The following is a 26,423-nucleotide window of genomic DNA, read 5'->3' as shown; positions in this document are numbered from 1 at the left end:
AGGTGCAGCGGAGTTAGTGTTCATCATTTAATATTTAATTGAACAACTTGAACACTATACAAAAACAAGAAAAGAGCAAACCGACAGCCAACAGTTCTGTCAGGTGCAAACACAAACAGAAACAATTACCCACAAAACCCAAAGGAAAAACATGCTCCTTATGTGTGACTCCCAATCAGCAACAACGAGCTTCAGCTGTGCCTGATTGGGAGCCACACACAGCCCAAAACAAAGAAATACAAAAACATAGAAAAAGGAACATAGAACGCCCACCCAATGTAACACCCTGGCCTAACCAAAATAAAGAACAAAAAAACCCTCTCTATGGCCAGGGCGTTACAGGTCTGTAGTTTTGGTTAGTAGTTGTGTGGTTCATTAGTTGTGGTCAGTAGTTGTGGTTAGTAGTGGTCAGTAGTTGTGGTCAGTAGTTTTGTAGTCGTGGTCAGTAGTCCAGTATTTGTAGTCAGTAGTTGTGGTTCAGTAGTTGTGGTTCAGTAGTTGTGTGGTTGTACTCCAGTATTTGTAGTCAGTAGTTTTGGTGAGTAGTTGCGGTCAGTAGTGGTCAGTTGTTTTGGTCATTAGTTGTGGTCAGTATTTGTTGTGTTCAGTAGTTGTGGTCAGTAGTTGTGTGGTTGTGGACAGTAGTTGTGGACAGTAGTTGTGGTCAGTAGTAGTCAGTAATTGTTGTCTGTAGTTGTGTGGTTGTGGTCATTAGTTGTGGTTGTTTTCATTAACAACCAGCCTTTTTGTTTCGCAACTTAAGAACCCCAGAACTAACAACTGGCCCAAGCTATATATTCTGGTGGAAGGATAAAATAAAATCGAATTTACTCATTAAAATATTGTTTTCAATGAAAACGTCATTATTCTTTAAAAAAAATATGTTGGCAACCGTTTTATAAAATCAGTAAGGCCCACCAACCCGGGAATTATCGTGTGATGACTCCCTCCTAAGGGCTGTTTCCCGGCCCTTGTCTTCACCTAGGGCCTAAAAACAAACATTATTCGGAATTTACACATGATAATCCCTGGGTCGTCATGCCTAATTGCTTAATACTACAGTATTTTTACTACAGTATTCATACTATAGTATAGTGTAAATACTACAGTATAATCTGCAAAAACACTATAGTAAATACTACAGTCCGCAAAAACATTAGTGTGCGCGCAAAAACACTACAGTTTTTAACTATAGTAATACTACAGTATTTATATTCTAGTAAACTATAGTATTTTTGCATGTGGGAGATCACAACAAGCAATCCCCATTAACATTATTCTCATATTTCTCTCTTTGGGATTCCTTTCAGACAGCATATTTCACCATCACCAAGCTGTGCGCAGCTTCTCAATTGATCTGCGATCCCCCAGTCTCCAGCCCAGAGGTACAGTTTGCTGTTTGATACGAGGGTGATGAGTTATTGGAAAAGGCCTCTGCTATAAGAGCAGACCGGCTGGACAGTAGCCTATTTTATCCTCACAGTGGAACACACAGAGCCAGGGGGCTCTGAACTTCACTGTATGGAGCAGACCTGTTGACACAGCCAGAAGAATCCTCCAGGGGCTTTATCACTGGCTCAACACTGCAGGATAATACACGCACGCTGGGCTTGATGACTTGTTTTTATGAGGACGAAATGGACTTCTCGGGTTCCTTGAAGACCCGTTTTATAAAATAGGAGGGGGAAAGATAGAATGGGGGAGTGGGGTCTTTCTAGAAATAATGGGGCCAATGTGTAACATTCGGATCAACATTTGAAACAAAAATACAAATTATTTTCATCCACATGTAAGGAATAAAAGTGAATATATGCAGATTAACCTATAACTCCACCTACACAAAAACATATGAAAACATGAGCACATTACCTTGATGCTTTCTCTGCTAAATCTAACAAGCCCCTGCTGCAAATCAAGCACACAACAACAGATGATCAACCTCAATTCACTATGGATACTAGATCCAACGTGGATCCAGGCACAACTGTCTTCACTGGTGAAACGAATGAGACACCAAAATATTCTGGACATTTGTCACAAACACCTTTGTTCCAGCACTTGGGCTGTTGTTGCATTACATGCGGTATCACAACAGCTGTTTGTCACTTGACTGTCATTCGTAAAATTCCTTTCTGGATCAGATGAGGATGTGTGGAAATCACGGCTGTCACGTCCTGACCCTTGTAAGAGGTCATTTTCTATAGTAGAGTGGTCAGGGCGTGACAGGGGGGTGTTTTGGGTGGTTTTTCTATGTTGTCTATTTCTATGTTTAAGTTCTAGTTTGTCTATTTCTATGTTGGGGTTGATCTCGAATTGGAGGCAGCTGATCCTCGTTACCTCTAATTGGAGGTCATATTTATGTTGATGTCTGTCCCACCTGTTTTTGTGGGTGATAATGTTTTGAGTAGTGTGTTTTCCTCTCTGCGTCACGGTTTGTTGTTTTTGTGTTTCAAGTATTTAGTGTATTGCATTTAGTTTCACGGAATAAATAAATATGTGGAACTACGAAGACGCTGCATTTTGGTCCGATCCTTTGAACAGCCGTGACAGAATCACCCACCAAAATTGACCAAGCAGCGTGCCCAGGAGGAGCAGGGATCCTGGGCCAGGGAAAGGAGAGAATGGAGGACGTCCTGGACATGGGAGGAGGTAATGGCAGGGGACAAGACCCTGCCATGGAAGCAGGTGGAGGCAGCAAGGGAGGAACGGCGACATAACGAGGAGCTAGCCCAACGAAGGAAGCATGAGAGGCATCCTCAAATTTCTTTTGGGGGGGGCACACGAAGTTTGGCAGAGTCAGGGTGGAGACCTGAGCCAACTCCCCGTGCTTACTGTGGGGAGCGGGTGATGAGGAAAGCACTGAGCTATGCGGTGATGAACACTGTATCGCCAGTGTGCATTCACAGGCCGGTGCGATCCGTGCCCGCACCCTGCATTAGTCGAGCTAGGTTGAGCATCCAGCCAGAACGGGTTGTGCCAGCTCTACGCTCGAGAGCTCCAGTGCGCCTTCACGCCCCAGTATATCCTATGCCAGCCCCACACATCAGGCCTCCACTGCGCCTGCCCAGTCCGGGGTGTCCTGTTCCTGCTCCCCGCACTCACCCTGAGGTGCGTGTTACTAGTCTGGCGCCTCCTATGCCAGCCCCACGCATCAGGCCTCCAGTGTGCATCCTCAGTCCGGAGCCTCCAGCGACGCTCACCAGTCCGGAGCCTCCAGCGACGCTCACCAGTCCGGAGCCTCCAGCGACGCTCACCAGTCCGGAGCCTCCAGCGACGCTCACCAGTCCGGAGCCTCCAGCGACGCTCACCAGTCCGGAGCCTCCAGCGGCGCTCACCAGTCCGGAGCCTCCAGCGGCGCTCACCAGTCCGGAGCCTCCAGCGGCGCTCACCAGTCCGGAGCCTCCAGCGGCGCTCACCAGTCCGGAGCCTCCAGCGGCGCTCACCAGTCCGGAGCCTTCAGCGGCGCTCACCAGTCCGGAGCCTCCAGCGGCGCTCCGCAGCCCGGAGCCTCCAGCGGCGGCCTGCAGCCCGGAGCCTCCAGCGGCGGCCTGCAGCCCGGAACTTCCAGCGGCGGCCCGGAGCTTCCGGTAATGATCTACAGTCCGATTCCTCTGATAATGATCCACAGGCCGGTGTTACAGAAGCGGAGGGATCTGCGGGCGGAATGGGGGTTACGCCCTGAGCCGGAGCCACCTCCAATGCTGGAGGATCGGAGGGAGAGGAGGGTTCTGGGTGTAGCACTAGAGCCGCCATAGACTTTTGTCACCCTCCCTACCCTCCCTTTGTGTTTTGTGGTTGTTTTGTTGGGTTTTGTTTGTGTGCAGTCAGGGTCTGCACCTTTGGGGGGGGGGTACTGTCACGTCCTGACCCTTGTAAGAGGTAATTTTCTATAGTAGAGTGGTTAGGGCGTGACAGGGGGGGTGTTTTTTCTATGTTGTCTATTTCTATGTTTAAGTTCTAGTTTGTCTATTTCTATGTTGGGGTTGTTTGGGTTCATCTCCAGTTGGAGGCAGCTGATCCTCATTACCTCTAATTGGAGGTCATATTTATGTTGATGTTTGTCCCACCTATTTTTGTGGGTGATAATGTTTTGAGTAGTGTGTTTTCCTCTCTGCGTCACGGTTTGTTGTTTTTGTGTTTCAAGTATTTAGTGTATTGCATTTAGTTTCACGGAATAAATAAATATGTGGAACTACGAAGACGCTGCATTTTGGTCCGATCCTTTGAACAGCCGTGACAACGACGTAACTAATCAGCTGGACACCAAATGCGCCTCCATTAGTATTATACATAATTATTGAAGAACCACGTTTAATGACAGTATCAATTTAGGTTTTAACCATCAAGGTAAGGTGACTCTTTTGGTTAGAAGCATTCCATTTTGCCATCACATTTATTATTTGGGATTTATGTGCCCATGAAAACTGTTTTCATCGCGTAACATAAGGAGACATGAATATTATAGTTACACTGCATTTCTGAGATCGCTATACAAAATTTTTTTCAGACAGCTAGATCCAGGATTCTTACAGGGTTGAAGTTCAATGTCTAATTTAACTGATTAATGCTTAATATATGATATAACAACAACTTACACTGCCATAAATGCAAGGACAGTAAAGTACTGTTTAATGTCAAATGATTTAAAGGGTTAAACATATGTTTTAAATACATTTTATTGAAAATAGCTATGATTCCCCCTCATATCCTAATGGAACGACATGAAAAAATTGGCTGATTATTATCAATGACTTATCAACAGTTGTAACAAGTTGTCCAGTGTAAGAAATCCTCACTGGTACCCTAGTTTATAGAAAGACCCAAGTGCAAGAACGGGCCCTTTCATGTTGCGGGTTTGAGGAGTTCTTTATTCTTCAACACATTAAACAGTTTAGGGGGACCACAGCCAGTTGGCCTCCTCTCACGCATGTTTGTCTTGTTAATGACGAAAGGAAGAGAGGCACATCTCTTTTCCCTCCAGACAATCACACGTAATTTTGGAGTTCCTATAGAGCCTACACCGGTAGCACTTTCTAATAACTCCACGTAATAAAGCATTCATAATGGATACGTCGTTTTTTTTTTAGCATTTGTTAATCATTACTCCATTCATACAATGTTTAATATGGGTCCTTATAAACAATTTACTAAATAATTAGTTAAGTCTTGCGTGGCCTAATCTAGTGTGGGCTATTTATACTTTACAAATACTTTATAAAATGTTTTGAGTGACCAGTGTTATTTCTCACAAAAGATGGGCATGCCATTGGTAGACATTGTCTCCTAGAACATATCAATAAGCATGCAATACAAAGGATGTTTAAATATATTAAACATTTTATTCCAAAACAGTCAAACTGTTGGAATAGCGTGATGTGTAACATCAGACACACTCTAGGCTGAGTAAAATAACGTTTTTCACCCGAAAATGCTAACATTAGTGTTTCTTGGCAGTGACTTCAGTCAAAACCAAAGTGTGGATTGCTGTCACTAATTAGACAAGTTCACAGACTGCTTACGAGGTAAGGAAACAAATATCTGAGCACATAATTTCGCTGAACTATCCCATTATGTTTAAAGAGTTACTACCTTTAAAGGTCCAGTAAAAGTGCAGCTAAATAAAGCCATGTGTGAAAATTGTCTGAAGAACTGGAATCATTTAAAGGTTACAATTTACATCTAACATTTCTATCTCAATCACATATCGGTAGTAATGAAGGAATAAAAATCCACTAAGGAAAACTTTCTGGTCCAGCCAGCTGTTGTGTGTAGGCTACATTTCCCTGTTTTATCATTAGTTTGCATTCACAAGGTTAGCAAAACCTTCACATTTAAACTCTTCTGCAGGTCCTAACAACAGTGGTTTTACAACAGATTTTGTGAATACAAACTACCAAAAATGTTCTGGTAGTATCAATATCACTGAACACATCACATCATAGATGATTTGCCCAGAGTGACACACACTGCCTGGTTAGTGTGTGACACAAGGCTGTATTGTTCTCGTTCTCAGGCCTGACAGACAGATTATTTCTGTCCCTCAATTCCAGTGGGTCAGAAGTTTACATACACTAAGTTGACTGTGCCTTTAAATAGCTTGGAAAATTCCAGAAAATGATGGCATGGCTTTAGAAGCTTCTGATAGGCTAATTGACATAATTTGAGTCAATTAGAGGTGTACCTGTGGATGTATTTCAAGGCTTACCTTCAAACTCAGTACCTCTTTGCTTGACATCATGGGGGAAAAAAAAGAATCAGCCAAGACCTCAGAAAAATAAATGTAGACCTCCACAAGTCTCGTTCATGCTTTCCTTGTCAAAAGGTTAATTAAGAAAGATTACTATAAAATGTCTATTACAGCGACAGGGTTGATCATGAAAGGGTTGTGGATTTCATCTTGAATCAGCAATATCTCCCCTTGTGAGAGGGGGAATGGGAGCTTTTGTGTGCGGGGGGGGGGGGGGGGGGGGCAATTTTATGTAACCTTAACAAAAATGCTTACTTGTTAATACATTTCTATCTATGGATAACAGGGTTGATGTGTTAGGCTCAACGTGCTTAGTTTTCCAATACAAAATACCAGGAAATGTCCAAAAAGAGTAGAACCAGCTCACCTGAGGGACACATGCACATTAATTACTAACCACATTATATAAGTACAAAATCGTTCGAAATTTCTTTCCCAAAGCAACAAAATAACTAGGGCTTCAAAATGATAGTAAAAACTTGGTGAAATCTTGGGGTTAAGTGGGTTAACTTCTTCCTAGAAGTTGGACGTACATGACGTGGGACATGCCAAAATGGGGATTTACAGAGAAAACAAATAACTTATTTTAATGAAAACAGTAGTAACTTAACTGCATTGATGTATTCATTTTTTTAAATGTATCCTTTATTTAACTAGGCAAGTCAGTTAAGAACAAATTCTTATTTGCAATGACAGCCTACCCCGGCGAAACCCTAACCCAGATGACGCTGGGCACATTGTGCGCCGCCCTATGGGACTCCCAATCACAGCCGGTTGTGATACAGCCTGGAATTGAACCAGGGTCTGTAGTGACACCTCTAACACTGAGATGCAGTGCCTTAGAGAGCTGTGCCACTCGGGAGCCTCGGGAGCACTATGTATGCATGTGATCCAACTGTTCAATTGAGTGTTTAGCAAAATGTACATACATAATTCCTGAGGGACATAAAAAGCACTCTATTTGTGAAACAACCCTACTGTGGGGGAAAAAAAGAAGGGAAAAAAAGGAATGAGCTGCTCTCAGGAATATGGTGGAAACATGCTTGCTCCAATCCAATGCTTTTAAATGCAGGAGGGGGAGTGAATGAGTGCACACCTCAGGAGAAGGGTAAAGAATCGTAATGCAGCCCAGCTCTACTAGCTAGTTCTGCATGAACAAGTGGAAGTTGGTGCGTGTGAACTCTTGGTGGATGAAGTCTATGAGAGTGTCAGACTCTGGGGCATTTTGCAGTGCCCCTCTGGCCTGCGGGGGGGTGTTGTGTTCAGGGGTGTAGGTGAAGCTGAAGGTGCTCCTGTAGATCAGACCGTCCAGACGGATGAGGGACAGAGGTACGGTGATGGGGTGCCGCAGCCATCTCCACTCCCCACTGAACACGGACACGTCTGGAACCACACACAGCATGGACTTTGGTGACCTGCAGTGACACAATAGAGAGGTGAGTCGGGCAGCTCTTGCTGTAGATTCCAGGCCTGATCGCTTATTGCTAAATAAGTTGTGGTTTAAGTTAGAATTAATGCAGAGTTGTTTAGAAGAAAATCTGAAAGTTTTTTGGATTAAACTGGTTAATCAAAATGTGCTTCTTTTGAAGGAATAGACTGTTTATGGTCTCCCCAATACTAGATTAGACAGGGTTTTAGGCCAGGATTCAAAGACAGAGAAACAATGGACTGCAGCGATTTCAGCTTGAGCTGACATCTACAGGACCCACAGGGAATGCGCACATTGTTGCAATTGAATACATCACTGACAATCTGAAATGATCCCCCACACAGACAGTGTGGTGAAGAAGAAGCAACAGTGCCTCTTCAACCTCAGGAGGCTGAAGAAATTTGGCTTGACCCCTAAGACCAAGGTGGTTGAGGTGATTGCGGCGCATGAATGGCACGACAATTGTCCTCAAGATCTTGTCACAGTATCTCTATGCATTCAGACTTCCATCGACAAAATACAAATGTGTTAGTTGTCCGTAGCTTATGCCTGCTCATACCATAACCCAACCGCCACCACGGGGCACTCTGTTCGCAACGTTGACCTCAGCAAACTGCTCGACCACACGGCGCCAAACACATTGTCTGCCATCTGCCCGGTACAGTTGAAACCGGGATTCATCCGTGAAGAGCACACTTCTCCAGCGTGCCAGTAGCCATCGAAGGTCAGCATTTGCCCACTGATGTCAGTTATGATGCAGAACTGCAGTCAGGTCAAGACCCTGGTGAGGACTGGCACGTAGATGAGCTTCCCTGAGACGGTTTCTGACAGTTTGTGCAGAAATTCTTTGGTTGTGCAAACCCAGTTTCATCAGCTGTCCAGGTGGCTCTAAGATGATCCTGCAGGTGAAGAAGCCGGATGTGGAGGTCCGGGGCTGGCGTGGTTACACTTGGTCTGCGGTTGTGAGGCTGGTTGGACGTACTACCAAATTCTCTAAAACAACGTTGGAGGTGGCTTATGGTAGAGAAATTAACATTCAATTCTCTGGCAACAGCTCTGGGGGACATTCCTGCAGTCAGCATGCCAAATGCATGCTCCCTCAAAACCTGAGACATCTGCAGCATTGTGCTGTGACAAAACTGCACATTTTAGAGTTGCCTTATATTTTCCCCAGCACACGATGCACCTGTGTAATTATCATGCTGTTTAATTAATCATCTTCTTGATATGCCACACCTGTCAGGTGGATGGACTATCTTGGCAAAGGAGAAATGCTCACTAACAAGGATGTAAACACATTTGTGCACAACATTTGAGAGAAAAAAGCTTTTGTGGGATATATTGTTTCAGCTCATGAAACAATGGACCAACACTTTACATGTTGCATTGATATATCTGGTCAGTATAGAATGTGGTGACATAAAACTAGTTATTGGTAAGTAGTTACCCCATCAATTGCCAAACTTAAAAAAGTGATTTAGCTATATGACAGTCTGTTAATACAAATCAGTCTGAAAGTACTTTGACAGAATTTCTATCTAAAGGAAGTATGGTTTGAAGTCACTGAAATGATTCAGAAAGATATTGGAAAGTGATAAGAAGATCACCAGGCAATAATTGTGTATGATCTTCTGTGTAGAAAATAACATTATTGCGGTGCTTTTCCCCCAGTCTGATTATGCCTGGTCCTGTCCACTCTCTTCTCTAACAAGTTCTACACAGCTTGTGTTCCTAAGAATCTTAGGTTTCACAGGAATGGGGTCATAATAAACTTATAGCTCCAACTGTTAAAAAATTAGAGCCATATTTGCAGGACAAAAACAAAAAGCCCTCTGTTTATCACAACCAAATTCTATTAACGGCTGTATTAAATTAGGGACACATTTTTATTTTATAAATGTTCAAATCTGTCGAAGCATTTGGGAAAGGCGGCAATGACAGTCGGGTTGCCACCCACAATGTAAACTGTAACATTTCCAGCCTACACTTTCCATGGGGATCCAGTTAGCAAGGTAGCTAGCTAGCTTCGACCGTAGGATACTGACATGACGTTCCTTTACTTAGGTACCTGTACATAATGAAGCAATGTCAGAATCGCTAATATAGCAAAATGTCTCGTCAGTATCCTAGTGTTATTGTATAAGTTAGCTAACGCACTTTTGTACATCATGCTGTTACGTACATTTGACCTTATTTTAGCGCCCCAAAAACATAATACTTCCAGGTAAACTTTAATATGAATACCATTGTAAAGCACAATTTCTCCCCTTGCCAGCAAAATCAATGACAAGACCTTCATCTCTGCATGATTGAAGAAGGCAATGGAGCTCCGCCGGGTCTTTTTAAAATGGTGGGTGGGGAAGCGAAAGCTACTGCGTAATAGTGCAAGGGGGAGATATGTTGTGTGGGAAAACTTCTTTTTTCACCTGATTTGTCCAACTTATCACCTCTAAAATGTAAATAAAACACTATATAATGTCTCATTACATACCTATTTGAAGGTTTGTGTCGAATTTGAACAGGGTTTTTAGGCCAGCGCTAAATGTATCTTCACAATTAAACTGCTGCTGACACAGTTTTAGAGTCATGATGTGATTACACAAAAAAAGAACAACTTGATTGATTGATGAACTCACAACAAGTAATTCACTTTACAATCACCATTACACTCACCATTGATCGTTTCTTGTTTTTAGTCTGCGAGAAGCACTACACCTGGTGGAAAGAGGCTGTATGGCACAGAATGAGTTTCATAATGCATGCCGTACATTACGTTGTGACACGTCACAATTAAACGTACAGCGTCATAGGGGTCAGTTTTTTCAACTTTTCTCCAATACTATTGTTCCATTACCATGTCAATCAACGCTTGAATAGAAACATAGTTCACACCCCGCATTTTGATGCCAATGCAGTCGCTACATTAGTTTTCACTGCAGCCTCGTTTGAATGCCGCAGTTGCGCAAATGTGAACGAATCGGTGTTAGTCACGTTACCTAACTAACCATCTTCCTACAAGCTAACGTTAGCAAGCTGAATCCCAGACATAGGGGAAAAGTGTAGCTGGCTATTTGGGAACATTGTTTACATTGTGGGAGGCAATGTCTGACTTGTTTCCGACATTACTTTTTATGTAGCTAGCTACAGGTACCTATGTCAGTAGATACTTAGCCATCCTAGTTGCGGTCAAGGCTAGTAGTTAGCTAGCTAGCCTGTTGGGGCTTGGGGGCAGTATTGAGAATTTTGAAAAAAATATGTGCCCATTTTTAACTGCCTCCTACACCAACTCAGAAGCTAGAATATGCATATTATTGTTCAGGTTTGGATAGAAAACACTCTGAATTTTCTAAAACTGTTTGAATGGTGTCTGTAAGTATAACAGAACTCATATGGCAGTCAAAACCCTGAGACAAATTCTGACAGGAAGTGGATACCTGATGTGTTGAATTACCTTTAAGCCTATGCCATTGAAACACACAGGGGCATATTAATCGTTGAGCACTTCCTATGGCTTCCACTAGATGTCACCAGTCTTTACAAAGTGTTTTGAGTCTTATACTGTGAGATCTGACAGAACAAGAGCCTTGGAACGGTGGTGGCCGATTAGACTCTGGCGCGCGAGTTCATGTTGGGTACTCTCGTTCCAATACGTTTTAAAAGAGAATGCAATCGTCCGCCTTGAATATTATTCATGTTCTGGTTAAAAAAGGCACTAATGATTTATGCTATACAACGTTTGACATGTTTGAACGAACGTAAATATTTTTTTCCCCCTCGTTCATGAAGAGAAGTCCGGCGGGCATAGATCATGTGCTAACAACACGGAGCTTTTTGGGCATAAATTATTAGCTTTTTCGAACAAAACTACATTTGTTATGGACCTGGGATTCCTGGAAGTGACATCTGATGAAGAGAATCAAAGGTAATGGATTATTTACATAGTATTTTCGATTTTAGATCTCTCCAACATGGCGGTTAGTCTGTATCGCAAAGCGTATTTTTCTGGGCGCAGTGCTCAGATTATTGCAAAGTGTGATTTCCCAGTAAGGTTATTTTTAAATCTGGCAATCCGGTTGCGTTCAAGAGATGTAAATCTATAACTCTTTGAATGACAATATAATATTTTACCAATGTTTTCGAATAGTAATTATTTAATTTGTTGTGCTGGTTGACTGGCGGTTATTGGAGGGAAACGATTTCCTCAACATCAACGCCATAGTAAAACGCTGTTTTTGGATATAAATATGAACTTGATAGAACAAAAAATGCATGTATTGTCTAACATAATGTCCTAGGAGTGTCATCTGATGGAGATTGTCAAAGGTTAGTGCATAATTTTAGCTGGTTTTCTGCTTTTGGTGACGCCTGTCTTTGAATTGACAAAACATTACACACAGCTATTGTCAATGTACTCTCCTAACATAATCTAACTTTATGCTTTCGCCGTAAAGCCTTTTTGAAATCGGACAACGTGGTTAGATTAAGGAGATGTTTATCTTTCAAAGGGTGTAAGATAATTGTATGTTTGAGAAATTTGAATTATGACATTTAATTGTTTTCAAATTTGGCGCTCTTGATATTTCACCTGTTGTTGATAGGGTGTACCAGGGGTGGGACGCTTGCGTCCCACATAGCCCATAGAGGCTAGAACTACAATATCATGTTCTTTACTTTTAATAATAATAAGTAGGTAGAAGAAGAACTATTTAGAGACTTACTTCTTGCAAGGTTGCTCCCGGCTGCCACCTGCCGGATGCTAGATGTATGGGACAGAACCTTGATGGACGATGACAGCTGTAAATTCACTGGCTGGTGTAAGTGTAGCTAGCTAGCTAACTTGTTGAAGTTTGCTGTGCATATGCCAAATCAGACAAAGTGATTGTTCTGATGGAAGACAAACAAGTGGAAGTGCAAACAAACAATTGCTGCCTTGTAGCCAACAACTACTGTACAATCTCTAAATGCTTTTAGCCATGCTTAACTACCTACCTCTCTCCTGTGCATGTCAACATGAGAAGTACCAATTTGATTGTGTGGGACCGGTAATGGGAGAAACGCAAATCAAAGATGAACTAAAATTCCTGGCATTTTTTTCCCCCCAACTGCTCTTAAGCAAAAAGAGCTTGTGTGGCTCAGTGTGTGTGTGAGGGTAGAGCACGGTCCCGTGTGGCTCAGTTGGTAGAGCATGGTGTTTGCAACGCAAAGGTTGTGGGTTCGATTCCCATGGGGGACCAGTTCGGGAAAAAAATGTATGAAATGTATGCATTCACTATTGTAAGTCGCTCTGGATAAGAGTCTGCTAAATGACTAAAATGTAAACGTAATAAAGGCATGTTCGCAATTTCAGAGTGTAATTTTGACCTCATAGTGTGGAAATGAAAAAATACATTTTTACCGCACTGCCCCTTTAAAGACCCTTCTGTTCACCTGAATACCTATGTACATCACAAAATGGCTACTTTCATATTTGGGTCAAGCATCTGGGGCAGCATTGTAATCCTATGGCCAAGCCCCATGGGAAAATGTCCTCCAAATGTACATTTCAGAAATGTTTTATTACAAACCAAGCTCTAACGGCCTTGTTTAAATGTAACTCAAAGTCCTGTATACTTGTGCTGTCCCATGTACCACCTGGAGTTCATGTGGTAAAATTAATGAGAGCGGAAGTCTTAAATAAGACTGGGGACTCTCCAAGTGTTCTTTGGCATGCTTGTAATCCTCAGGAACAGTCTACGTTCACCTGGAAGTGGCCATAAAAAGCAACTAAGCAATACAAACTAAAGTAGGCCAGAGGGCCATTATTAAGCCTATATCCCTGGTAACTACAACAATTACATAGGTATTAGTAAATTGAAACAAGTTTGCACTGTGCATTTTATATGTGTCCTCCTTTGCACCTTTGTAAGGACACCACACTGGTCTGGTTGAGGCATTGCATTTACTTGATTATGGAACAAGAACAGTTACTTGTGAGATTTAAAATGTACCTTAACATAGTTTCTGCCTCCACATTTCCAAACCAAACTTTCAGATGGGGACCAAAGTTTTCTCCATTTACTTCTAGCATGGCTACATGTCCTCCACCATTCACCTAAAAGGACACATTCAACATTAATTCAATCCAACCATCATATCAACATTAAACTTATTTTACTACCCTCACACACACACTTCTTATTCTGTAAACTGGAATGATCTACCTACAAGGGGAGTCTACCAATAGTAGTAGTTTTATCACTGTATTATTTAGGTACTGTATTGTACAGTGCTCTTACAGTACTCATTTCCACCCATCCACATCTCTTAAATGTTACTGTGTGCAATTTACATAAAAAAAACAATCTGTCTTACTGACAGGAACAGAAAACAAGGCTGATTTGCAGCCTTGAATCACTGCAGGTCTTTATTCCTCAATGGATTTTTTTTGTCAGCTTCAGTAGTGTTAAGACCGCACCTCCAGTCCTGTGATGACAGGTATTGGGCTGACGGAGCCCTGAACGCAGGCCAAGCCCTCACAGAACGTATACTCCACTGCCTCTGTACCGATGATGGTCCAACATGATCCATCGTTCAGCACCTCTCTGCTCTGCTCCCTCAGACTGGATGAAACCTGGGAAGACCCAAGTTAAAAAAGTTAACTTCTCCATGCCCCATTCCCATCGAACCCCCCCATTCCACAACTGTCTCACTGCTCGTGAACCCAGGGCCTGAGGAATAGGTTCAGTGACACTATCCCTTAGCTACTAATTTAGGTATGTGACCTAATTCTGGGCTAAATAATGATTGCAAGTGCTAGCGAATGTTATAGCATGGACATGTATCATCATGTCCCACAAGTGACATTTTACCTCTCATGGGGGTTTCTTACACTACTGAGTCAAACCAAGCAAAGCCAAACCAAACTGTACTAAGCTGGTCTGGTTACCCAATACCACCCACTATTGCAAGAACCGTGTTGAAAAGCATAATGAGAAGAGAAAATATCAGAGCAAGCGCAGGTTTGGGTCGGCACAATCGTGTGAATAGGGTAATATTAACCTGGTACTGTATGATTCTCTCGTTAGACAGACAGAGGTACATCTGGCTGTTGTCCTTGAACTGGAAGGCACACTTGTGAAGCTGGGAGACGGGCTCATCCACATCCAGGATGGCGTGCTGCTTGTTCACTTTGCGGATCACCTGGAGGGAATCCAAAAACAACAAGGATCTAACGGAATCCATCATCCTTTTGACACATCGTTGGCCTCCTCTCTATAAAAAAAATAAACAGCGACAATAAGAAATATATGTACTAGTATGATAGGAATCTAATGGAATCTATATTCGAATATGACAAATCATTGGCTTACTCTCTTTTTAAAATAAACTGGACCTCTATTAAATCTATGTACGACATGATAGCTTTGTTAATAACATGACTTAGATGGGCTTAGATGATGTTATGTCTGGAGGAGGCCCCTGAATAAGATTGTGTCTTCCTTTCCACAGAGGGTTCAACATGGAACCCAAAGGGTTCTACCTGGAACCAAAAAAGGTTCTTCAAAGGAGAACTATGTGGACAGCCAAATAACCCTTTTGGAACCATTTTGTCTAAGAGTGTACCAGAGAGAGCATCACTGGGGTTGCGGTCTCAGCACGACAGTGGGCTAGCACTATTTCATTTCCCTCCAAAGGCCTGAGCTGAACCAAACTGTAAGCAAACACAGTAAATGTGGTGGAGAGCACTCTAGAGTTTAAATAGGAAAATATACAAGCATCTCCCAACAACAACAAAAAATGTCAGCAAATTGCCTCAACTTAAATAAAATGTATATGTGTACAATGTAGGTGAATGTTACTCTAAACCATCAGCTGTATTATTCAAACACCAATTTGGGGGTACATGAAAGGGGTCTGATCAGCGAATTGCCATGAAGGGTTGCCTAAAAATAATCCCATCCTATGAACATGAGTAAGACAATAATAACAATAGAATCCTGCTGTACAGCAAACCATATAACATCTGCTCAGAGTTCTTATGAGGAGGAAAAACTATAACACATTATTATATACCCCAATTATGAAATACAGTGGAATTAAGGTGGTCAGACTACAGACTACTGCAGCTATCAAGGTCTCCAGTATAATGGTACCATTGAGGTGATATCCGATTATATTGCATGTGTGTGTTTACCATGGGGGGCAGGGCCACCCCGGAGTCAGTGCAGACCAGCTGAACCACACAGCCGTAGCAGATGAATCCCTCACACACCGTGAACTCCTCTGAGTCAGCATGCTGGTCCTCCACTGCGCAGACAGACAGACAGACAGACAAGAAGTTAAAACAATGTAAGTGAATGAATAGCAGTAGGATGAAAACATGAAAAACAGATGAGTCTATTGAGTCTACTTCTGAGGTGAGCTTGATCTTAGTTTTTGGGATCTGACTCCAATCAGAGAAAGGTTGAAAATCCATCTTGGAATGTATTAGCAGATGTTTTTTTATTTCATGATGGAAAACAAATATTGTCCCAGCATTACCACCAGCTAGAAGATTTACTTCTTCCTTTCATAAGGGCTCTGACAACCCATTCTGCCCACAGCAGTAAAGAGAGAGAGAGAGAGAGAGTGGGTAGATGGAGGACTGAGAGACAGTGGTTCAGACAACCGTTCATACCTAGAGTGACTGTAAATGCAGTCCACTGTCTGGCGCTGGCTACAAAGGCCCCTCGTTCTACGGCCAGGTAACGTGTGCTGACCGTTTGTGACCGCAAGCGGTTGAACAGAGCCACCCTCGACCCCGTGGAAATACACACTGCAAATGGACACACACGCAAACATACAGACGTGTGTACACACATGCATGCGCACACAAACACACAGCCGTAGTATGCAGCATGACAAATACATTTCGTTTTCACATGTTGTGTACATGACACATTTCCCTACCTTAAATACAGAAATATACACCACAAATAAGCCCATAAATAAGCATACACCATTCTCATTAATGACTGATGCAGCATGACAATTGCAGGTATTTCCTTTCGCACACAGTGCACTGTGACACATTCTCCTATGGCAAGGTGAGAAATTCAATGTCACCCCACTTTTGATCTCAGCTGTCAAACCTCTCTGGGGCCTTTCCTTTTTATCTCGCAAGGGGTAGGAGCCTATGTCAATACAACTGGACTCGTAGTGTGTGCTCCTGGATCAAAAGGACAAATGTCTGGCCTAATTAGAAGTGGCAATCTGCACCTCCACTCTAGCCTTACCGTGACCCTGGGGATTGTGGCACCTTAGGATCACCTTTCACTCACAGTCAGCATTCTTCATAGACTGCCTCTTCTGGGACGGTTTGGAGATAACTTTGATCAGCTTACTGAGGAAGGAGCCAATCTCCTGCCCGTTACCAAGAAAGAGCTTGAGGACCAGGCGAAAGTGCTTCCTTTTGTCTGTGTCAGAGATGTACAGGGACTTGGCGCAGGCAAACATCTGTTAAAAAAGAAAGCAAACATTCAGAAGAGCCTCATTCGCTGTGTTTGCTCTGTTAACGGTCTCTTGTAATAAAATGTTTTGAAACCTCGTCTGGGTCAATATAGTGGCAGGGTAGGTTACTTACTTCAAATGTTGTACCCCATCAGAACCCAAAATAGAACACAAGCTTGTTTTACTCCAATGTTTGTAACAAAATAAATGTAATTAAACACTATATAACCAAAACATGGTTAAAACTATAATTATTATATCATGGATAGTCAGTCCTTGCATCCATAGCTCTGTCTATGAATTTGAGAGTGGTTAAAAATGTAATATGTAACTTTTTGGGCGACCCAATCAAATTGAAATAGAAATGTGTCTTATAGATCTGTCATTGAAAGCAAGTCTAAGAAGCTGACTTTGAAAAGGCTTTTGATAAAGTATGACTGGAATTTATATATACATGCCTGGAATATCTCAATTTTGGAGAATTTATTATACAATGGGTTAAAGTTATGTAAGTAACCCTAGGTGTAAAATAGTAAATAATGGCTACTTCTCAGAAAGTATTGTCAAGAGGAGTAAAACAAGGTTGTCCACTACTGGCATATCATATTATGGCCATCGAAATGTTAGCTATTAAAATCAGATCCAACAATAATATCAAGGGGCTAGAAATCCAGGGCTTAAATAGAAAAGGCGTCATTGTACGCTGATGATTCATGTTCTTTTAAATCCACAATTTGGATCCCTCCACAGCCTCATAGAGGATCTAGATAATTGTTCTAACCTCTCTGGATTACAAGAAAATTATAATAAGTGTACTATATTACGCATTGGATCACTAAAGAAAATAGAACTTTCACATTATCGTGTAGTTTATCAATAAAATGGTCTGATGGTGAACTGGACATACTCGGCATTCATATCCCAGAAGAAATACATTCTCACTACTATACATTTTAATATAAAGTTAGCAAAAATGATTTAGATCTTTCTACCATGTAAGGAAAATAGCTGTCTATTTGTAGAAAAATCACCCTGATTAACTCATATCCTAGTTTAGCTATTTGCTTATGGCCCTGTGTACACCTAAAAACTATTTTTTTAATTATATGAGCAAAAAATATTCAATTTTATTTGTAATGGCAAGATAGACAAAATTAAACAGAGCTATTTATATAATGAATATGAATTCGGAGGGCAGAAATGATTAAATATTAAAGTATTAGACCTCTCACTAAAGGCTTCAGTCATACAAAATCTATACTTAAATGCAAAAATGGTTCTCTAATAGATTAGTAAGAATGGCTCCCCCTGTGCTCATGAATGGACTTTTTCTCTTTATTCAGATTTCAACCTCTCACTTTGAAATCATTTCCAAAATATCGCTATTTTTAAAACAAGCCACAGAAAGTTGGTTGCAATTTTAGTTTAATCAACCAGAAAAGATGGAACAAATTTGAAAAAAAATATTATGGTTAAACTCAAATAAAGTAATTGCAAAAAAATATTTTGGGAATAAATGTTTAAAAACGGTATAATATTTGTAAATGATATCATAAATAGGACTGGTGGAGTTATGTCACACATGCAGCTAACACAAATCTATGGAAATGTCTGCTCTATCCAAAACGAATTGCAGCATTACTGCAAAAATGGAAGAGGCCAGTGGAAGGGGAGAAAGTAAGGAACTTGTCTGTCATCCCTGCTTTAAAGACCAAAATTGGTTAAAGAAAATTGTGATAAATAAAAAAGTATACAAGTTTCATTTAAGGACCAAAAAAAAAACAGCTGTGCCATACACATTGCAAAATAGTTGGGAAGAGATTTTCGATGTACCAATTATATATATGAATCCGGTGTTGTTTTGTGTATCAGCTTATATACACTGCTCAAAAAAATAAAGGGAACACTTAAACAACACAATGTAACTCCAAGTCAATCACACTTCTGTGAAATCAAACTGTCCACTTAGGAAGCAACACTGATTGACAATAAATTTCACATGCTGTTGTGCAAATGGAATAGACAACAGGTGGAAATTATAGGCAATTAGCAAGACACCCCCAATAAAGGAGTGGTTCTGCAGGTGGTGACCACAGACCACTTCTCAGTTCCTATGCTTCCTGGCTGATGTTTTGGTCACTTTTGAATGCTGGCGGTGCTTTCAATATAGTGGTAGCATAAGACGGAGTCTACAACCCACACAAGTGGCTCAGGTAGTGCAGCTCATCCAGGATGGCACATCAATGCGAGCTGTGGCAAGAAGGTTTGCTGTGTCTGTCAGCGTAGTGTCCAGAGCATGGAGGCGCTACCAGGAGACAGGCCAGTACATCAGGAGACGTGGAGGAGGCCGTAGGAGGGCAACAACCCAGCAGTAGGACCGCTACCTCCACCTTTGTGCAAGGAGGAGCAGGAGGAGCACTGTCAGAGCCCTGCAAAATTACCTCCAACAGGTCACAAATGTGCATGTGTCTGCTCAAACGGTCAGAAACAGACTCCATGGCGGTAGTATGAGGGCCCGACGTCCACAGGTGGGGGTTGTGCTTACAGCCCAACACCGTGCAGGATGTTTGGCATTTGCCAGAGAACACCAAGATTGGCAAATTCGCCACTGGCGCCCTGTGCTCTTCACAGATGAAAGCAGGTTCACACTGAGCAAACGTGACAGAGTCTGGAGACGCCGTGGAGAACGTTCTGCTGCCTGCAACATCCTCCAGCATGACCGGTTTGGCGGTGGGTCAGTCATGGTGTGGGGTGGCATTTCTTTGGGGGGCCGCACAGCCCTCCATGTGCTCGCCAGAGGTAGCCTGACTGCCATTAGGTACCGAGATGAGATCCTCAGACCCCTTGTGAGACCATATGCTGGTGCGGTTGGCCCTGTGTTCCTCATAATGCAAGACAATGCTAGACCTCATGTGGCTGGAGTGTGTCAGCAGTTCCTGCAAGAGGAAGGCACTGATGCTATGGACTGGCCCGCCCGTTCCCCAGACCTGAATCCAATTGAGCACATCTGGGACATCATGTCTCGCTCCATCCACCAACGCCACGTTGCACCACAGACTGTCCATGAGTTGGCGGATGCTTTAGTCCAGGTCTGGGAGGAGATCCCTCAGGAGAACATCCGCCACCTCATCAGGAGCATGCCCAGGCATTGTAGGGAGGTCATACAGGCACGTGGAGGCCACACATACTACTGAGCCTCATTTTGACTTGTTTTAAGGACATGACAAAGTTGGATCAGCCTGTAGTGTGGTTTTCCACTTTAATTTTGAGTGTGACTCCAAATCCAGACCTCCATGGGTTGATAAATTGGATTTCCATTGATTATTTTTGTGTGATTTTGTTGTCAGCACATTCAACTATGTAAAGAAAAAAGTATTTAATAAGATTATTTCATTCATTCAGATCTATGATGTGTTATTTTAGTATTCCCTTTATTTTTTTGAGCAGTGTATATATTTTTTTTAAATAATTTCTCTCTATATATATATATACACACATACACAAATCACTACAAATCATTAAAATCCAGACAGAAAATATTTACACAAGAAGCAACTTAATATCACACAGTCAACCTATATACACAGTTGAAGTTGGAAGTTTACATACACCTTAGCCAAATACATTTAAACTCAGTTTTTCACAATTCCTGACATTTAATCCTAGTAAACATTCCCTGTCTTAGGACAGTTAGGATCACCACTTTATTTTAAGAATGTGAAATGTCATAATAATAGTAGAGAGAATTATTTATTTCAGCTTTTATTTCTTTCATCACATTCCCAGTGGGTCAGACGTTTACATACACTCAATTAGTATTTTGGTAGCATTGTCTTTAAATTGTTTAACTTGGGTAAAACGTTTTGGCTAGCCTTCGACAAGCTTCCAACAATAAGTTGGGTGAATTTTGGCCCATTCCTCCTGACAGAGCGGGTGTAACTGAGTCAGGTTTGTAGGCCTCCTTGCTCACATGCGCTTTTTCAGTTCTGCCCACAAATTTTCTATGGGATTGAGGTCAGGGCTTTGTGATGGCCACTCCAATACCTTGACTTTGTTGTCCGTATACCCTTTTGCCACAACTTTGGAAGTATGCTTGGGGTTATTGTCCATTTGGAAGACCCATTTGAAACCAAGCTTTAACTTCTTGACTGATGTCTTGAGATGTTGCTTCAATATATCCACATCATTTTCCTCCTCATGATGCCATCTATTTTGTGAAGCGCACCAGTCCCTCCTTCAGCAAAGCACCCCCACAACATGATGCTGCCACCCCCGTGCTTCACAGTTGGGATGTTGTTCGTTTGGCTTGCAAGCCTCCCCCTTTTTCCTCCAAACATAACGATGGTCATTATGGACAAATAGTTCTATTTTTGTTTCATCAGACCAGAGGACATTTCTCCAAAATGTACGATCTTTGTCCCCATGTGCAGTTGCAATCCATAGTCTGGCTTTTTAATGGTGGTTTTGGAGCAGTGGCTTCTTCCTTCCTGAGCGGCCTTTCAGGTTGTGTTGATATAGGACTCGTTTTACTGTGGATATAGAGACTTTTGTACCTGTTTTCTCCAGTATCTTCACAAGGTCCTTTGCTTTTGTTCTGGGATTGATTTGCACTTTTCGCACCAAAGTACGTTCATCTCTAGGAGACAGAACACGTCTCCTTCCTGAGTGGTATGACGGCTGCGTGGTGTTTATACTTGTGTACTATTGTTTGTACAGATGAACGTGGTACCTTCAGGCATTTGGAAATTGCTCCCAAGCTCTTTAAAAGGCACAGTCAACTTAATGTATGTAAACTTCTGACCCACTGGAATTGTGATACATTGAATTCTAAGTGAAATATTCTGTCTGTAAACAATTGTTGGAAAAATTACAAAGTAGATGTCCTAACCGACTTGCCAAACTAGAGTTTATTAACAAGAAATTTGTGGAGTGGTTGAAAAACGAGTTTTAATGACTCCAACCTAAGTCTATGTAAATGTCAGACTTCAACTGTATATACACACCAGTAACAGTCAAAGTTTGGACACACCTACTTATTACATTTTTTGTATTTTGTTTTTACTATTTTCTACATTGTAGATTATTAGTGAAGACTTCAAAATTATGAAATAATACATATGGAATCATGTAGTAACCAAAAAAGTTTTAAACAAATCAAAATATATCCCGATTACAGTTACAGGTTTTTTGTAATCAGATTACATGTAATCAGTTACTCCCCAGCCCTGTATATCGGTCAGTCTTGAGGTTGGGCTGGAAACACAGGACGCCATGTGTTTGTCATAAAACGGGAGACCATTTTCACCTTGATACATTTTGATTTTGATTCCCCCTCTCACCCTGGCATCAGGCTGGTCCTCGAAGGCTAGTTTGGAGGTGTCTGCCTGGGCCACACAGGAGCTGTCCAGGCCCATATAACCATAGAGTCTGTAGCAGGAGTCCCCTGCACCAGTCGCTGGGTAGGATAACAGAGCTTAAGTCAGATCATGTAGTACAGTACTTTAATTGCTTACTGGATAAATAAATGCCAAATGTGTGGGAGAACATGTATCCTCGGGCTCACCATTCAAAAGGTCTTGTTTCAGTTTCCATCCTGAGCCACTGATGTAAACACAAGGAGGAGGGCAGAAGAACCTATTGTATGTAGACACACAATGTTCCTTCATACCATACAAAAAGCAACTGCAATCTGGCTAAGGCTAGTTTGCCAACAATCTAACCCAATAAACTCCCTGCATGTATCACCGACATCAGTGTGCTAGCTTAGCATATAGCGCTGCCTCCCTAAACATTCCTCTGACTGAGCTTGAACAAGGGTCCTTTACCTCGTAAAACACACGTGACCACCCGCTTTTCAACGTGCAAATAACGTGTGGATAGCTCCATTGGCGACATTTCAAGTTAGCAGTGGAGAGAGGTTACGTTACATTCTTAACTCCATTACACATGTGTCATGATGACATGACCATGTTAAGTCTATTGGGTCTTGTCGACTTACCGTTTCTCGTTGCCATATGATTTCTGGGCGACCTTTGCATGGAGTATTCGCACAGATTGGTCAGGGGGAAACTGCAGATACTGTCTCACTGACTCCCTGGTCACTCTGGGCAGTGGAGAGAAACTTTGGTCCAATCTGCTGAATGAATAGAAAATCAATTAAAAAGAGACACACTACATTGTTGTTCCTCTTTTAGATGAGTGACGTTATGAAAAGGGTTGACACTTCTTAAAATGTAGAGTACTATTCAGAATTCAAGATTTTGCCATAATATCCCGATCATTTCAACAGCTATACAATCCCATAATTGATTTAGGTGAACATATTAAAGTAAAAGAACAAATTAGCCTACCATTATAAAAAAGTGTTATTGCTTTCTTGATTGCCATTGACGGGAAATGTGGGTTTAAAGGGATATTGCAACATTTTGGCAATTTTGGCCCTTTTTTACTCACCCAGAGTCAGATGAACTCATGGGTACCATTTTTATGTACCTGTGTGCAGTTTGAAGGAAGTTGAAGGTAGTTTCGCAAGTCATTGCTAACTAGCATTAGCGCAATGACTGGAAGTCTACTAGAACAGATAGCATGTTGACTCTGGGTAAGTAGAAAAAAAGCTTAATAGGCAAAATGTTGCACTATCCCTTTAATTGACATGCCTTCACTCCGAGATATTCTGAACCCACTATGCTATAAAGCATATTCCCAAAGGAGTAATACAGGTACCTGGCAAAGAAATAAGGTTACAATGTATACAACAAAATGCTGAAGATAGTTTCCACTATGATGTTAGGTGTGCATACGGTTAGAAAAGAGAAAGTGGATGTTTTAATTCCTGAACAATGCAGTGGCAGGAAACCTCTTCTCTACTAGACTAAGGGATACGGTTCACACACACACACACACACACACACACACACACACACACACACACACACACACACACACACACACACACACACACACACACACACACACACACACACACACACACACACACACACACACACACACACACACACACACACACACACACACACACACACACACACACACACACACACACACACACACACACACACACACACACACACACGATCCTCTTGCTCAGACATAATTGCATTCCTTTCGCTACACAGTCCATGGAGTGATCAAATCAAATAACATTTTATTTGTCACATGCGCCGAATACAACAGTGAAATGCTTACTTACAAGCCCTTAACCAAAAATGCAGTTAAGAAAAAATAAGTGTTAAGAAAAAATACAAAATAACAGTAACAAATAATTAAAGAGCAGCAGTAAAATAGCAATAGCGAGGATATATACAGGGGTACCGGTACAGAGTCAATGTGCGGGGGCATCGGTTGGTCGAGGTAATTTAGGTAATATGTACACTACCGTTCAAAAGTTTGGGGTCACTTAAAAATGTCCTTGTTTTTGAAGGAAAAGCAATTGTTTTGTCCATTAAAATAACATCAAGTTGATCAGAAATACAGTGTAGACATTGTTAATGGTGTAAATGACTATTGTAGCAGGAAACGGCTGATTTTTACTGGAATATCTACATAGGCGTACAGAGGTCCATTATTAGCAACCATCACTCCTGTGTTCCAATGGCACGTTGTGTTAGCTAATCCAAGTTTATCATTTTAAAAGGCGAATTGATCATTAGAAAACCCTTTTGCAACTATGTTAGCACAGCTGAAAACTGTTGTCTTGATTAAAGAAGCAATAAAACTTGCCTTCTTCAGACTAGTTGAGTATCTGGAGCGTCAGCATTTGTGGGTTCGATTACAGGCTCAAAATGTCCAGAAACAAAGTCTTTCTTCTGAAAGTCATCAGTCTATTCTTGTTCTGAGAAATGATGGCTATTCCATGTGAGAAATTGCCAAGAAATTGAAGATCTCGTACAACGCTGTGTACTACTCCCTTCACAGAACAGCGCAAACTGGCTCTAACCAGAATATAAATCATCTGCAATATATTCTGTTCTTATGAAAGACACATTATGCTTGATTAAATCTTCCTTCACCCATAAGGTGATGAGATAGAAAACACTTGTTTTTACAAAATTTCCAAAATGTTCTTGTTTAATTAACAAATTAACAACATGTTGCCATCAGAACAAAGACTAACTAAATAGCACTGCACAGCTCTCTGAACAAAGATTTGAGAATTCTCTTTCCAATAATCATCGCCAGCTTCCAATTGGCTCATTCCCCCTGCTCTCTCCTATAACTATTCCCCAGGTCGTTGCTGTGAATGAGAATGTGTTCTCAGTAAATTGACCTGGTAAAATAAGGGTTAAATAAACAATAAAATAAAACAAAATATTCTAAGGAATAATGAGAGAGAGAGAGAGAGAGAGAAAGAGCTATTTTCTTATTAACCACAGGGCTAGGGCCATAGAATGTGCCTTTTATAATTTGGTGTGTTGAAAAGGTTATCTGATACGAGTGGTAGGGTGAACATAGAGACGGGAAAGAGGGAAAATAAACCAAGGATACTGTTGTGAAGATGGAGGACCCATAATTGGTACTGACACACTCTTGCTGTGGCTATTGTGCAGACGACCTAGGTAAACGAGTTCCTCGTAAATTCCCAGAGGTCAAACTAGACAACCAAAGACACTGTGAGAGAACTCCAAGATGAGTGCTTAGATAGCAGATCAGTATAATACAATTGGGACATGAACACACTGGACAACAACTGTCAATCACAGGCAAACCCACAAGCCAAACACATCATAACAATACAATAAAAACATCCAAGTTTTCCCACTGACTTTATGTACCAGTGGAATATGTTCAGTTTTATATACTGGCCTCAGTTTCTATTGACATAGCTATTGATGTTAAAATGTCTCATAGAATTGTCACACTATAACTTCACTGTCATTTTCCCCTCGTATAGACTTTAAAGGGCCAATCTACAGTTGCGATATCCCTTTTTGGACATTCATTAATCATTTGTACCCATTGATTCTTAAAATATAACCTATAAAACCTATACATAACTGTCATTCCCCATCAGAATCCAAAGTAAAAGTAAATGTAAACAAACACTGTATAGCCTCAAAACATGGTTAAAATTATACTTTTGATATCATGGATGGTCAGTCTTGGCATCCATATATAAATTTGAGAGTGGTTACTTTTCTCCAGCCTCATCCCTCAGCTTTTTATCAAAACAGTGGGGGAGGGGGTGCTTTGTTATTGTTTCAACAGCGGATAACCCCTATAAGAGGTGACTGGGGCTCTTATTTGACCCTGGCTTCACTG

At 41.6% G+C, this 26,423-nt stretch overlaps 1 protein-coding gene across 4 annotated transcripts in view; it reads right to left on the bottom strand.

The window, feature by feature from the left end:
- Positions 1-6,870: 6,870 nt before the first annotated feature.
- rbpjl (recombination signal binding protein for immunoglobulin kappa J region-like) overlaps positions 6,871-26,423 on the bottom strand; it is a 27,212-nt gene continuing 7,659 nt past the window's right edge. For 2 of the 4 annotated variants that reach the window (XM_014131613.3, XM_045691368.2), the window contains exons 3-12: positions 23,143-23,277; positions 22,708-22,778; positions 22,484-22,599; positions 16,976-17,150; positions 16,333-16,470; positions 15,850-15,962; positions 14,715-14,855; positions 14,131-14,286; positions 13,664-13,767; positions 6,871-7,662 (exon numbers count right to left, since the gene is read on the bottom strand). In XM_014131613.3, coding sequence (XP_013987088.1) covers positions 7,389-7,662; positions 13,664-13,767; positions 14,131-14,286; positions 14,715-14,855; positions 15,850-15,962; positions 16,333-16,470; positions 16,976-17,150; positions 22,484-22,599; positions 22,708-22,778; positions 23,143-23,277 — 1,423 coding nt within the window. In that variant the 3' untranslated portion in view covers positions 6,871-7,388. Of the gene's footprint in view, positions 7,663-13,663; positions 13,768-14,130; positions 14,287-14,714; positions 14,856-15,849; positions 15,963-16,332; positions 16,471-16,975; positions 17,151-22,483; positions 22,600-22,707; positions 22,779-23,142; positions 23,281-26,423 lie in introns of all 4 variants that reach the window. The other 2 variants (XM_014131612.3, XM_014131616.3) reach the window with 1 other exon arrangement.

This window comes from Salmo salar, chromosome 12 (genome assembly GCF_965601325.2).
Source record: "Salmo salar chromosome 12, fSalSal1, whole genome shotgun sequence".
In the NCBI taxonomy this organism is placed as follows: Eukaryota; Metazoa; Chordata; class Actinopteri; order Salmoniformes; family Salmonidae; genus Salmo; species Salmo salar.
This window is presented reverse-complemented; position numbering and strand designations above follow the sequence as displayed.